This window comes from Pelodiscus sinensis, chromosome 9, assembly GCF_049634645.1.
Source record: "Pelodiscus sinensis isolate JC-2024 chromosome 9, ASM4963464v1, whole genome shotgun sequence".
Classification (NCBI taxonomy): Eukaryota; Metazoa; Chordata; order Testudines; family Trionychidae; genus Pelodiscus; species Pelodiscus sinensis.
This window is the reverse complement of record NC_134719.1, coordinates 37,419,418-37,433,378: the sequence shown is the minus strand read 5'-3', so window position 1 is coordinate 37,433,378 and position 13,961 is coordinate 37,419,418. Positions and strand designations below refer to the sequence as shown.

The following is a 13,961-nucleotide window of genomic DNA, read 5'->3' as shown; positions in this document are numbered from 1 at the left end:
AACTCCCACTTTGGGGTAAAACCCCATACCTGCCCTTATTTCAAAGACCATGACTGTTTCCCGGGGGGCAGGACATTCCCTTCACACCCCCCTCCCCACTCCCAGTTGTGGCCTCCAGGCTCCAGATACGCGTCGTCCTCTTCACCGGGGACAGAGAGGAGGAGGAGGAAGTGGAGGAAGAGGAGGAGCCGGACAAGGCCAGCACCAGCACCCTCCTGACCCTGGAGCCAGTACCCATCCCTGTGGATGTGTCCCAGGAGTTGTCCGAGGCCAGGGAAGGAACATCATGTGAGTGCCATCACGTTCCCTTCACACAGGGCGTGGGAGGGGGAAGGTGTCAGCAGCGAGGGGTAGCTGTCTCCTCCTTGCTCAGACCTTGTGATCTGGGAATCGTGCAGCAGTCTGTGCATGTGGAAACATGTGTCATGCTGCTCCTGGCCACACAGCCCCAGAAGGCTGCCACAGAGGACCTTTGTGCTATTGGCCACAGGGTGTCTGCAGAGGCCTGCCACACTTGTGACCTGGGGTGGCAAACCCTCCCTCCACAAGCCACCTCTAAAAGGAGGCTGGGGACACACACACACTCAACAGTCTTACACATGGCACGTGGGCATACTGCCACTCTCAGAGCATTACCCACTCCCAGGGACATCTGGGCCTCTGTAGATATGGGCTCAATGGCCAGAGCACACATGGCCTTGCACCAAGCACGTTGTCTTCGACTGAGCTGAGAACTGTCGTTCTCGGCTCACAGATGAGGGCAAGACTTCAGGCACAGTGTCCCCTGGGATGACTGACCAGCTCTCTTTATTCTCCACAGCTGGTCCAGCTGTGAGAAGGAGGTGGTTGACACCACCCAGGACAGCCTCCTTGAACCCAAGGGACCCGCAGGGGCCAGAGACCCATGGACGATTTCCAGAGGGAGCACCTCATGGCACTCTGATCCCTTGAGCAGCCCATCAACTGCAGGCTCCAGGAAGGCATCCAGCTGTGGTGGGACATCTGTTGGGAGCTGCCAGAGCAGGGCCGCTTTGTGTGTGCATCCGTGCACTCCCTCATTGCCTGCTTGATGCCAGCTCCTGCTTCTGCTCCAATTCCTGCTGTTGCAGTAGCTTCTCCTCCCGCTCCTTCTCCCACTCCCCTTCCTGTGCCTCCAGCTTCTCCCCCAGCACCCTCCCCTCCCCCTGGATGGCTTGGCCCTATATCCATGGTGGTGGGATCACCAGAGCAAGGCACCACTCCCAGCCCCAGCCCTGAGCCTCTTCTCACCCCTCCTCCCCCTTCCAGCTCCCTTCTTCCCCTCCATTGTTCTCATTCTCTCTCATCTCCTCCCCTCTCCCAGGTTCTTTCCCCAGTCTCTCCCCAGTTACTTTGACTACAAATAAAAAGAAACAGGGATATTATTTTTTCAAAACAAATTTTTTGTTTATTGTGTTAGCAAGGAAGGGGAGATGGAAAGGGTTGTTGGAGAAAGGGCAGGGTGGGGGGATGCACAGGCCCCTAAGGGGGTGGTCTAGGGGAGAGTGTCACTGGGCCCCGGGGAGAAACTCTCTCTCAGGGCCTCCCAGATGTGCACGGCCCCCTGATGAGCCTGCCAGATAGCAGCTGTGTATGACTGTTCAAGGCACTGCCCATGCAGTCAGCCTCCACCCCCCTACCCTGGCAGGAATTCCTCCCCCTTCTGCTCACACACATTGTGGAGCAAGCAACACACGGCCACCATGTGAAGGATGTTACAGTCTCCAAGGTCCAGCCAGGTGAGGAGACATCTGAAACGTACCTTCAAACAGCCGAAGGTACACTCCTCGACCATGTGAGCCCTGCTGAGCCTGGAATTGTAGAGTTCCCGAGAGGGGTAGAGATGACTGGTGTATTGCTTCATGAGCCACGGCAAGAGAGGGTAGACTGCATCCCCCACCAGGCAGATGGGCATGTCCATGTCCCCAACCCTGATGGTGTGGTCAAGGAAAAAAGTTCCAGAGTGCAGCTTCTGGAACATGCTAGAGTTTCTAAAGAAACATGTCTCATGCTCCTTCCCCAACCACCCGACCTAGATGTCGGTAAACTGGTACCGGTGATCTGTGACGCTCTGCAGGAACATTGAAAAGTATCTCTTCTGGTTGATGAAGAGAGGTGCCCCGTGGTCAGGGGCCTGGATGGGGATGTGAGTGCAGTCAATAGCTTCTCCGCCCCCCCAGTTGGGGAAGCCCGTGTCAGCAAACCTGGTGATGATGGCGACCACATCACCGAGGTGGATGACCCTGCGCAGCAGGATAGTCTTGATGGCCCTTACCACCTCCAGAAGGAGACAAACAGAGAATCACAGGGGTGCCAGGGCCCCTGGGAGTTCCTCTACCCATCTCACTTCCCCCACTTACCAGAAGTAACCCCCCACATACTCAACTCCCAGGCAAGGCTTTGTGAGGGTGGGACGGAAAAAACATCCCGGGAAAGGGACTTGCACCACCATCCTTCACCCCCTCTTTCTCCAGGGAACCCCATTCCTGCAGTCCACCCTGGAACAATAGCTCAATAATGCCATACTTGTATGAGCACGGCCCCAACGGTCGATCTCCCCATGCCAAACTGGTTCCTGATGGATCAGCAGCTGTCTGACATAGTGAGCTTCAAAAGGGTGATGGTGACACACTTCTGGAGGGGATTGACGGTTCTCATGTGACTGTCCCATTGCTTGAGGGTAGGGGTGAGCCACTCACAGAGGATCAGAAATGTGTCCTTTCTCATCCTGAAATTCTGGAGGCATTTCTGGTCTCCCCACTGCTCCATGACAATACAGTCCCACCAGTCTGCACTGGTGTCCAGGGAGGTGGGCAGGCTCCAGCTGCATAACTCTCAGAGGGCTGATGCATGAGTTGCAGCACAAGCTGCAGTAGCCAAAGACTGCTCAGAGGCAGCTCTAGCTCCATGTCTGGCAAGCTGAGATGTCCATAAGGGCTACCACAGCAGGCAGAAAAAAGGCTTTTCTGCCCCTTGAGGACATAGGCAAAGAGAAAAAGCCTTTAACACTGCTATTCCTTTAAGCAAGAACATCAAGCAGCCATACAAAGTAACTTCTGACCTGATGCCCTGCCTGAAGTGGTTCCAGGTGGCCTTAAATGTGAGTTAGCATCCAATCAGTGTGGACACTCTTATTTCAAAATAGCAAACCACTATTTTGATGAGCATTTTGTGTGTAGATGTGTTATTTTGAAATGAGCTATTTCAGAAGATTTCTTCCAGAATAGCTTATTTCGAAATTAATCTGCAGTGTAGACATAGACACAGACATTATTATTTCAAAATAACAAGCCCATTATTTTGAAATAACAAGCTTGGTAGTGTGGATGCTTGCTTTGTTATTTTGAAAGAAGGGGAGAGATCTCAAAATAACTCTCCAGTGTAAACATGCCCTGAGAGAGTTGGATAGTTAACAGTTGCCTTATAAAACTCTACACCAGTTAAAAATCAAGTTGCTGTTTATACTAAATACTTGAAGAGCATTTGATGTTTTCCTGCTTGTTTATTTTGGTGAAAGGAAGCTTTTTTTGTGGGCACAGTCTGCATTACTACTGAGCAGCACACCGAGCAAGAAAACAATTTTATAATTGGGCCTAAATAAAATAAATAACCTCAGGGGAGCCTTTGCATTTTCAATGACTGTCCCTGCTTTCCTGTTTTGCCATTTTGGGGCCTAAAACATGTCCGTGAGTTACAGGAGTATCCTTTGGGGCCATTCAAAATTTCTGATTACATAGTAAATAACAAAATCCCTTTTATTAAATATTGTTTAGAAAACTTGATTTAAAAATGCCAGTACTTAATACATTGCATTAGTAGATTGAAAGTTCATTAACCCATGACAAATAAAACAGAAAGGTGAGAATAATATGAGAGTTTCTTCACAATAATGAAAGGAATTAAAAAAAAAACTCTTAACAGTTTCTGGTGCTGCGTATAGTTTCTGCATGCTACTAAATATTAGATCAATTGATTTGAAGGCCCAGACCATACACAACTTTTTTTTTCTTGGAACAATAGAGATTTGCATCAACAGGGGGCTGCAAATTTTCCCTGTGTTTCTGAAGTGGTGGTTTCTGAAATAGTAGTTCCATGAAAAAAAAAAAAGAAAACTTGTGACGAGAAAACAGTACTTTAGCCACAAATGCAGTACAGAGCTAATGCAAGAGACCTTATTGACAATGCTGGTTTCATTCAGAATTCTGTTTACTAGGCGGGAGTAGAAAGGAGCTACTCACACACTCCAAGCAGTTGAATGCAATTTGTTGGTAAGAAATGTATGTTCTTTAACATCTTTAATTTTTTTAAATGCTCCAAAAATATAAATATTAATTAAGAAAAGCAAATATAGTATTTATAGCTAAAATATTTTTATAATTAGCTATCAAAATCTTGAGTAGTGTATTTGCTGGAATTGTGTAAGTTGGCACAATGATGTGAATTAACAGATAATCATAACTTTCAGTTATCTTGCTTTTAATATTTATTTTTGTGTAGTCATGTTTCAGAACTTCAGTAGACTAAGCACAATGAGTCAAAATAACGTCTGGTACCACTGTCTTCAATGGTATAAATTTGCCCCAAATAATTTATTCAGTGGATTTGTATTTGCCCTACATGTTCATTGCTTTTCTTTCCAGTGGAACCATGATGGGGAGAGGAGGGGCAGCATGATAATATGGAGAATTTACATGCAGATAATGCCTCCTGCATTTTTTGGGATTCTTTAAAAGTGGGTAGGACAGAGAGCAGTTACTAAAATATTATGAGTCCATTATAGCATCATTAAAGTTCACCATTGACAAATCCTATAAAACACAAAAAGTGACAAATACAACATGTGATATAACAGCAATATTAGAACATTTGCTCACAGAGTGGTTTAAGAGATCCCCATATTTGCAATTTTACAATTTCTAAATGATTGATATTGTCAGGCCTTTGTCCTGTTTCCTCACTAATGTTTACCAGACAGACAGTAGTATATTTCATGGCAGAAAAGTTTCCCACTTTTGGAGTGTATTTTTTTAATAAGTCCGTGCTCAGGAAAGATATAAGATTTACAGTCTTGGAGAATAAAGCACCCAGTCCACTGAAAAGTCTACCATGGGCAGAGAAAAACTGTAATTTACAAAGGGTTCAAATCCCAGTCCCATTTAAATCAGTAGCTCAGCTGTTGATATTGTTTGTTTAATAGCAATTTGTACACTTGTTCAACTGCTAAACATCTGCAGTGGTGGAGGGACAATAGCAGAATTACTGCCACTAATTTTACAGCCAGGCTTCCACTGGAGCCTTGCTAGGGTTGCCTGGTGTCCGGTTTTGAACCGGACAGTCCAGTATTTGAGCTTTCTGTTCAGGAAACAAATTGAGAAATTATAAATGAGAAAATATAAATGTCCGGTATTTTCTAAATAAGATGTAATGTAGATTGTGATGTAATGTCAAGTGTGTCTAGTATTTTTGTTGAAACCAACTGGCAATCCTAAGCCTTGCTGGTTAGTGTTGTTTAGAAGATGAATCCATGCATTTCCCAGCTAAGATGGTCAACTTCCTGATTGAAGGAAGTTGAACACCTTTGTCCCACCCCCTTCCCTGCTCCTTCCTTGAGGCCCTGTCTCTTTCCCAAGGCACCTTCCTCAAGACCCCACCCTTACCCACTCCATTCCCCCCTCCCTCCATCACTTACTCTCCCCATCTTTGCTCACTAACTCATTTTCACCGGGCTGGGGCTGGCGATGGACACGCAGGAAGGGAAAGGACTCCCACTTAAAAGGTGGGCTATGTGGTAGGGTCAGGAATGAAGGATTTGTAGTGCTAGAGGGGCATCAAGCTTGGAGAGTGTGGCCAAGGAGTTCAGATTGGGGGAGCTCCAGTCTGGGGCAGAGGGTTTCAGGATGGGGAAGACTCTGGCTGGATGTGCAGGCTCTGGGGTGCAGCCAGGGACGAGGGGCTCCATAAGATGCCCAATCCCAGCATGTGTGAACCTATTCTCACTGACCTTGCCTGCTTTGGGAAGCTGATGCAGGCCAGTACAGCCCACAACTGGCATGGTAGACAGAATGTGCTTGTACCATTGCTTCTGGCTGATTTATTGCTTCTGGAGTCTGCCATTTGGATTGTACTCATGGTGAATCAGGCCCTTTATATGTGTAAGGTAGCTATATGTTTACACATATGATTAAATGAGTTAGTGTGTTTTCAGAGTGTATTGCAGTGCTTGCTGCCCTTTCACAGTAAAAAAGTCTGTAAGATGGATATCAAAAATAACATTAATGAGCTTCTAAAGCCAAAATTACAGGAACTTATGAAAATGGTTAAACCTAAAAACCATTAAACTGTTTACTGAAGCTTCACAGATATACTGCAGCTAATGAGCATTTCTGCTATTTAAATAAGCTCAAATTGAACACACATTACATGGCAACATAATTAGTCATGGCAGTCAAACACACACACACTCACTTTTAAAGCTTTATTTGAGGAATCTTTTCCATTCGATTTGTTTTGTTAATTAAAATATTTTTTCAGTATTCTTTTTTTAATAATATTGTTTTTGCAAGTGGTATAGTTTGCTACTGTCATTCCATTTATGCTTATTTGCACTGTGAATACAGCAAATGGAGAATATACATTTGATGCTTTCCCATTCTGTGTTGTTTGTGATTGTGTCACTTGATGACAATAAAATAATTGATTTATATGCTGTTTATCATCCAGAAGGATCCCTTCAAATTATATTACATATATTTGATCAGAATATGCAGAGGAATGGAACACAGAGGGATAGATTTTAAAGTAAAAAGCCACAACTTTTTTAACTTTAATGGGAGAGGGAAAATCAAATAAAAATAAAAACAGGCATTTAATTTGGGTTAAGCGCAATGTTAAGTGATCTCTGTGCCAAAAAGCTTGGATTGGGCCATGCAACCTGTCACCAAGAATTCAGACCACTTCTGAATCCTGTCACCCTTTCTATGTGAGAGGGAGTGATGTTATTGGTGAAAACTGCTAAGATATAAGGTTTTTATAACACAGATCAGTAAGGGGTTCTGTCACCCCTTTCCTGCAACCATGGGATGTCTTTATGTCGTGCTGCTATGGCTCAGATCCCTGACACCCAAATAGTGTCAAGTTTCAGCACCACTCTATTTTAGTCTATTTTAATGTTTTATAAAATAAACTGGTACCATTTTCATTTAGTTTTGAGGGTGTTATAGTTTTAAATACCAAATCCAAGCTGCTGCCTATGATTTTGGATCTGACCCAGTAGCAAAAAGCATTTTGGAGTTGGGTTATAGATGTGTAAAGCATGGAAAGAAATATGTGACTATGTTTCTTTCCCAGTATAGTATTTTGCCTCTGAATGTACTCAGCTCTCTCACACAGAGATACTCTCCACCTGTTTTCCCCTCCAGCTGAAATCCCACCTGCTCCCAATTATCTCTACATCCCCAGAGTGTATTTGATTCTGGAAAGGGAGGGCATGGTATGAGGCCTGAAAAGGAAGTTAAGAGGAGATATGCAAGAAAGGTTGTAGGCCTGTTTGATGTGTGCTTGAACATATATTTAGGCAATACCAAGAGCTCACTCTCCTATACAGTATTAGTGCAGGTGATTGACTCCCATATGTGTATGTTTTAGCCATGTTAGAAGATAGCTAACTGCTTCCACTGCCTGGACCTATGCATATTTTAGCAATGCGGGTAATTAACAGAATACTGTATGTGGTCCAACCGCTCCTCTCCACAAGGTAGACTCACAGTGTTCACCCTGCGAAGCTGCGTGTTTTTTATTTTGTCCCATTATAATTCTAGGATGAAGATAAGAATTATTTAAGTGAGGAAGGGAATTACATTAACTTTCCAACATTGCAAATGACTAGAGAAAAATGTAGAATCTAACATCTTGCTAAATCTCTAAATCCATACCTAATCCTTCAGGTAGTTGGATTTTGACTGTGGAAAGATAAAATCTAACTGTGGTTTTGTCAACCCAAAATACACCCACTTAGGCCCATCTCAAGTAAAAACACAACACATATTTGACATTTTTCTATAAATACTGAGAAATACCCTTGTCATATGCTAGCAGGTTTCTCTTTTACATATATGACAGCACAGCTACATCAGTTTAATTGACCTTGGCAATCTGCATCTGCTAGTGATGTGTCCTTTAGGAATACTGTAATGTTAAACTGCATTTTATTGCAGAAACTTGGGTGTCACAATATAGTTAAAGCTATATAAAATAACTCATTTTGATTCATGGCATCAACATTTCCTGCAAATATTTATTTGAAAATATTTCTTCATTATAAATCTACATTGAAATTTCTTTGTATTTATAAAGAAGCTAATTCAAAAGTTCAAGTGGGAAAATAATACATAGTTTAAACTATTTTTGCTGTGAGAATAATCTTAGATTTTGTTATTTGTATTCATGTCCCTTTTGTACTGTTCCATGCAGTACAAAAAGTAGTTTGGTATTCTGTGAATTTTAGTTCCTGTACGATGTATGTACAATCTATCTGCTGTTTACGTGTATTTATGTTTATATTATATTTTAACAAGTAAGAGCACTGAAAATATCTTTTCTGCAATAATGTTCCATAAGAGAAGATTTGTTTTGATAGTATACATGTTTTTCTTTTAAAAACAGAAAAAGAAAAAGTGTGAGTGAGTGCATGTACATTTATAGTGTTGGAATAATCCAGTGGTTAGAGTTCTAACCGTGATCTTAGGAGATCAGGCTTCAGTTTGCTCCTCCACCACAGACTTCCAGTGAAACCTAGGCTGAGGGTGCATCTACACAGCACCCTAAACTTGAAATAAGATACGCAATTTGCACTACGCAAATTGTACATCTTATTTCAAAATAGCTTATTTTGAAATTTGGTGCATCTACACAGCACCAAATTTTGAAATAACATGCTACAGTAAAATTCCAGTGGTCCAGCATCCAATCGTCCAGCACTCCTGATGGTCCGACACCATCTGGAACCCAAAAGTGCTCCAGGCAGCCAGACAATTGGAGCTGCTCTGTCCCCTTCTTCCCCGAATCAGCCACTGGTCAGTTTCAGCAGCTCTGCCCCAGACTTCCCCAAGTCAGCCGCTGCTGAAACTGACCAGTGGCTGACTCCGGGAAGCCTGGGGCAGAGAAGCTGGAGTGCTGCCGGGTTGGTCCTGCAGCACCAAGGGGCACATCCCCCCCCACTCCACTCCAGACCCCTAATAGTCCCTCCCCACTTCCGATAGTCCGGCATATTTGATAATCTAGCACCCCCTGGGTCCTAAAGATGCCGGATTATCAGAAGTTTACTGTATTTTGAATAGTAATAGAGATGTAGCCATGTTAGTCTGATCTTGCTGAAACACAAGAGAGGACTATGCAGCATTTTAAAGACTAACAAGATGGCTTATTAGGTGATGAGCTTTCGTGGGCCAGACTAAGGAAGTGGGTCTGGCCCACGAAAGCTCATCACCTAATAAACCATCTTGTTAGTCTTTAAAGTGCTGTATAGTCCTCTCTTTTGTTTCATGCTATTTCGAGACATCCCTTAATCCTCGTGAAACAAGGGTTACCAGTATGCCGAAATAGAATGCCCGTTATTTCAAAAAATATTTTGAAATAATGGGCAGCTTGTGTAGATGAGAGGGGTAGCTATTTTGGGATACCAGAGGTTTCCCAAAATAGCTGTGCAGTGTAGATGTATGAATCGCTTTGTTCCTCATTCCCCTTTTGTAAATGAGTATAATTGTATCTGAAAGAGATGTTGTGAGAATAAATACATTAAAGATTGTGAAATAAAGATTTTGAGGTTTCAGGTGACACTTTGGGAATGGGAGCCATACAGAAATCTAAGATAAAAAAGATTAAACAGAGCAGCATGCTAAAAAATTAAAATTAGAGTACTGTGGGAAACTGCTGTTTTGAAAATTAGTTTCCTTGGAATGGAAATGAAAACAGAGTGTTCCCACATGACAAAATTCCTGAAAAAAATTGCCTGTAGTTAATGCAACATTTCATTTTGACTTGTTTTTTTTTAATTTTTATATTTATATCCATAAAAATAAAAAAATCCAAAAACTCATTCTGAAATGAAAAAAATAAAATGTTTTATTCTGAAAATGTTGAGAGAGTGAGTTTCTTAACCTTAATGAATTGTTCTTTTTATTAAAAAAAAACAGAAGCAAAATTTCGTCAATTATCATATTCCCCAGGGAAGTTTAAATGAAACAGCTTTTTCAGATGGAAAATGTTTGGTCTAAAAATTTTCTACAATAATTAGCTAATAATTACCTTTCAAAAGTGACAGAGGGTCATTTTTGTTGTGAGGTGAAAGTCTCTTGATCATTGTTGTGTATAAATATTGAAGAGCTGAAGAAACTGTTACAAGGACAGATGTGGAATATCATTCTTTTTCAGTTCTAAACTTCAAAAATGCCACCTACTTGCATCAACTGGAGAGTCTTAACGGTGAAAGTGATCAGCCTCAGCAGCAAGGAAGGGAGACATGTAGGGATGCTGAGGGATACAAGGAAGCTTCTTCCTATCACTTGGGGTCTTTGGCATCCATTGTACAGTAGGAGAGAGGGCTGCTAATTGGCCAGCATTCTTTAGCTCCCAGAATTTAACCTGAGGTGAGCGCCCTGTGGATCCTCTTTCAGTTATTCGCTCTGAACTAAGACTGGCAATACATCCTGACTGGTGCCGTGATCACCCATTTGAGAATCATGAAGTATTTTTTTCTTCTATAGGCCAATTTGCAGATGATCAGTATCGTATTCACATTCCTCGCCGTTCTCAGGGGTTCCCCGCTTGCAAAGCAATCCTGGCTTGGAGTGCCCTGAGTGCCCACACTCGGCACATCACAGCACTCGGCCATCAGCCCGGCTGTACTTGCCGCAGGCTGCCATTCGGAGGGGCGGTCAATCAAGGGGCTTCAGGAGAGCTTCCACCCTGAGGAGCCCGCAGAGCCAGCCCAGTCCTCATCATCGGGGGCTTGTACCCCATTCCTCCCTCACTTCCTTCTACTTACCCCTCCGTAGCCCCCCTTCCTGATGTACAAAATAAAGGAGACGTGTGTTCAAAAATAGAAACTCTCTTTATTGAACAAAACTCGGGGAGACTGGGAAAAGGAGGTGGGAGAGGGGAAGAGAGAGGGTGTGAGAGGGGAGGGCAACTAAAATGATCAGGGGTTTGGAACAGGTCCCATATGAAGAGAGGCTAAAGAGACTGGGACTTTTCAGCTTAGAAAAGAGGAGACTGAGGGGGGATATGATAGAGGTCTATAAAAGCATGAGTGGTGTGGAGAGGGTGCATAAAGAAAAGTTCTTCATTAGTTCCCATAATAGAAGGACTATAGGACACCAAATGAAATGAATGGGTAGCAGGCTTCAAACTAACAACAGAAAGTTCTTCTTCACAAAGCAAATAGTCAACCTGAGGAACTCCTTGCTCCAGGAGGCTGTGAAGGCTACAACTAGAACAGAGTTTAAAGAGAAGTTAGATAAAGTGATGGAGGTTGGGTCTATGGAGTGGTATTAGCCAGGGGGTAGAAATGGTGTCCCTGGCCTCTGTTTGTGGAAGGCTGGAGATGGATGGCACGAGACAAATGGCTTAGTCATTGTCTTCAGTCCATCCCCTCCAGGGTACCTAGTGTTGGCTGCTGTTGACAGACAGGCTACTGGGCTAGATGGACCTTTGGTCTGACCCAGTATGGCCATTGTAAGCTCAGGGCTCAGGGTCGGGGGTCTCAGTGGACCACCTTGATTTTCATGCAAACCTGCTCCTGGGTGGCCCGGCTGGCAGCTATCCTGCCCTAGACGGCCACTTTCCTGTGCCTAGTGCGGAGGTCGTGGATGAGGTCCACGATGTCCACACTAGACCAGGCGGGCGCTCGCCTCTTGCGGACCTGGGCAGATCCCGGGAGCCGCCAGCCTGGTCCTGGGAAGAGGCGGAGGGCTGGGTGGCAGCGGGTGGCTGGCTCGAGCCGTGCCAGGTGCAGGGTCTGCTGGCTGGGTGCTGGCAGGCTTGCACCTGGCACGGGCACCGTAGCCAGACCGTGCCCCTTTAAGGGCTCCGGGGCCGAGAGGGGGGCAGAAGAGTTTTCCTGGTGGTGCCCAGAGTGGCCACCAGGAAAAGCTGGGGAGGGCTAGCCTCCCACTAGTTCGAATTAAGTGGCTACACAGACCTTAATTCGAACTAGTTAATTCGAACTAGGCATTAGTCCTTGTAGAATGAGGTTTACCTAGTTCGAATTAAGCGCTCCGCTAGTTCGAATTAAGTTCGAACTAGCGGTTTGCATGTGTAGCGCCTAGCAAAGTTAATTCGAACTAACGGTTGTTAGTTCGAATTAACTTTGTAGTGTAGACATACCCTTGGTTAGGTCCAATAAGGGTTAGGTCCAATAAGCACATGTCACCTTTGATGTTCAATATAAAACCTTTGCAGGACTTTTAACTCATACTTAGGAAATGACCAATAGTGTTATCAGAATTAGTTTGTACTTTCCAGTTTGGGCACAATCAACACCTCCTTTTTCTTCTCCTCAGGGTACTTGTGTCCAATTTCTTCTTGCACATGCTAAATTTAGCAGACACATAAGAAATGGTTTCTTTTATGACACTTGTTTCATATTAATTCTATATGCTACACATTAACCTTTACCATGTGAATCCTCATAATAAATAGTTCTGGGTTAACTCTACTGGAAGTCAAAGGAGAAATACAGAGATACAGACTTTAATGCTAGGTGTCATTTGTAGCATAAAGTTCCAGAATTAAAAAAAGTTGTATTTCTCATTTTTATCATTGTCTCTATACAACAGATTGTAAAACAAAATGCTTAATAAGTCAATTAAACTATATACAGATCATCTACTTAGTATCTTTTTATCTTTCATTTAAATACAGTAAAGGAAGCCATGAATCCTATCAAGTTTAATAGATGGGGTCTTCCTGAAGTGGACCCAGAGACCATGCAAACCAGTGAACCGTGGGTTTTTTTAGGTGGTGACATTGGAGGTCTAGCTAATACTACAGTGGAATCTGTGAATGATGGAAAACAAGCTTCCTGGTATATGCACAAATACGTACAGGTGGGTCTTTAAAAGTAGTTTTCATTTTTTTGCTGCAACTTAACTTATCTTGCTGTAATAATATCTGTTTTTAAACACACATGTATTGGCTTGCTTTTTTCTGCTTATTGAAATAATTGCCATGGATTTCTAGAATGAAATATGTAGTTTTGAGTAATGGGCACCTTGATACTCTGGGGACTGATGCTTTAAATTTTTTTTTTTTTAGATCAGTGGTCATCAGACATTTTTGATTGCTCCCCTCTTTTTTGGTAATTGTTTATGCCTTCCCCTCTCACCACTCAAATACATATACTGATAAAAAAGTCAACATTCAGAATTCATTAAATATTAAAAATAGTAAGGCAGTGTTTCAAACAGAGCCAGTGATCCAACGTAATAAGAGCAAATGCAAATCTGATCATGGTTGATACTAACAATTAAATGTGCACTCCACATGGTAGCAAAATGGATTAACATACACATGGCAATGACTTTGTATAATGCTATGCAAGCTTAACAGAAATCTGTCAAATTGCACAGCGCCGTCTGAAGTTAGGAGGAATTTGTTTTGTTAGTAATTTATTACTTTGAGTGCAGTAAGATCCCCCCCTCCCCTCACCCCCCCAAGATTTTCAGCTTTCCTCATCAAACACACAGAATACCTTCCACTTCTGCCATGGTCTCACCTTCCAGTTTCAGAACCACTGAATTAAATAAGTGCATAATAACATTACACAACTGTAAGGGTATACTAACAAAAATGGCATTGGTATATTGAAACTCGAATTTTAGAAAAATGTGTAAATCTTGACCACTTTCTTCTTGTCTCCAGTTCAGAGTTTCAGCAAGGCTTCTGGT

The 13,961-nt window shown here is 43.1% G+C and overlaps 1 protein-coding gene and 1 long non-coding RNA gene across 8 annotated transcripts in view; one reads left to right on the top strand and one right to left on the bottom strand.

The window, feature by feature from the left end:
* The window catches only part of DPYD (dihydropyrimidine dehydrogenase), a 680,031-nt gene that overhangs the window by 403,791 nt on the left and 262,279 nt on the right, over positions 1–13,961 (top strand). For 6 of the 7 annotated variants that reach the window (XM_075936591.1, XM_075936588.1, XM_075936587.1 and 3 more), the window contains one exon: positions 12,937–13,121. In XM_075936591.1, coding sequence (XP_075792706.1) covers positions 12,937–13,121 — 185 coding nt within the window. Of the gene's footprint in view, positions 1–105; positions 289–820; positions 1,433–12,936; positions 13,122–13,961 lie in introns of those variants that run through there. The other variant, XM_075936593.1, reaches the window with a different exon arrangement.
* Positions 1–13,961, bottom strand: part of LOC142830588 (uncharacterized) — a 122,345-nt gene that overhangs the window by 89,818 nt on the left and 18,566 nt on the right. The window lies entirely within an intron of this gene.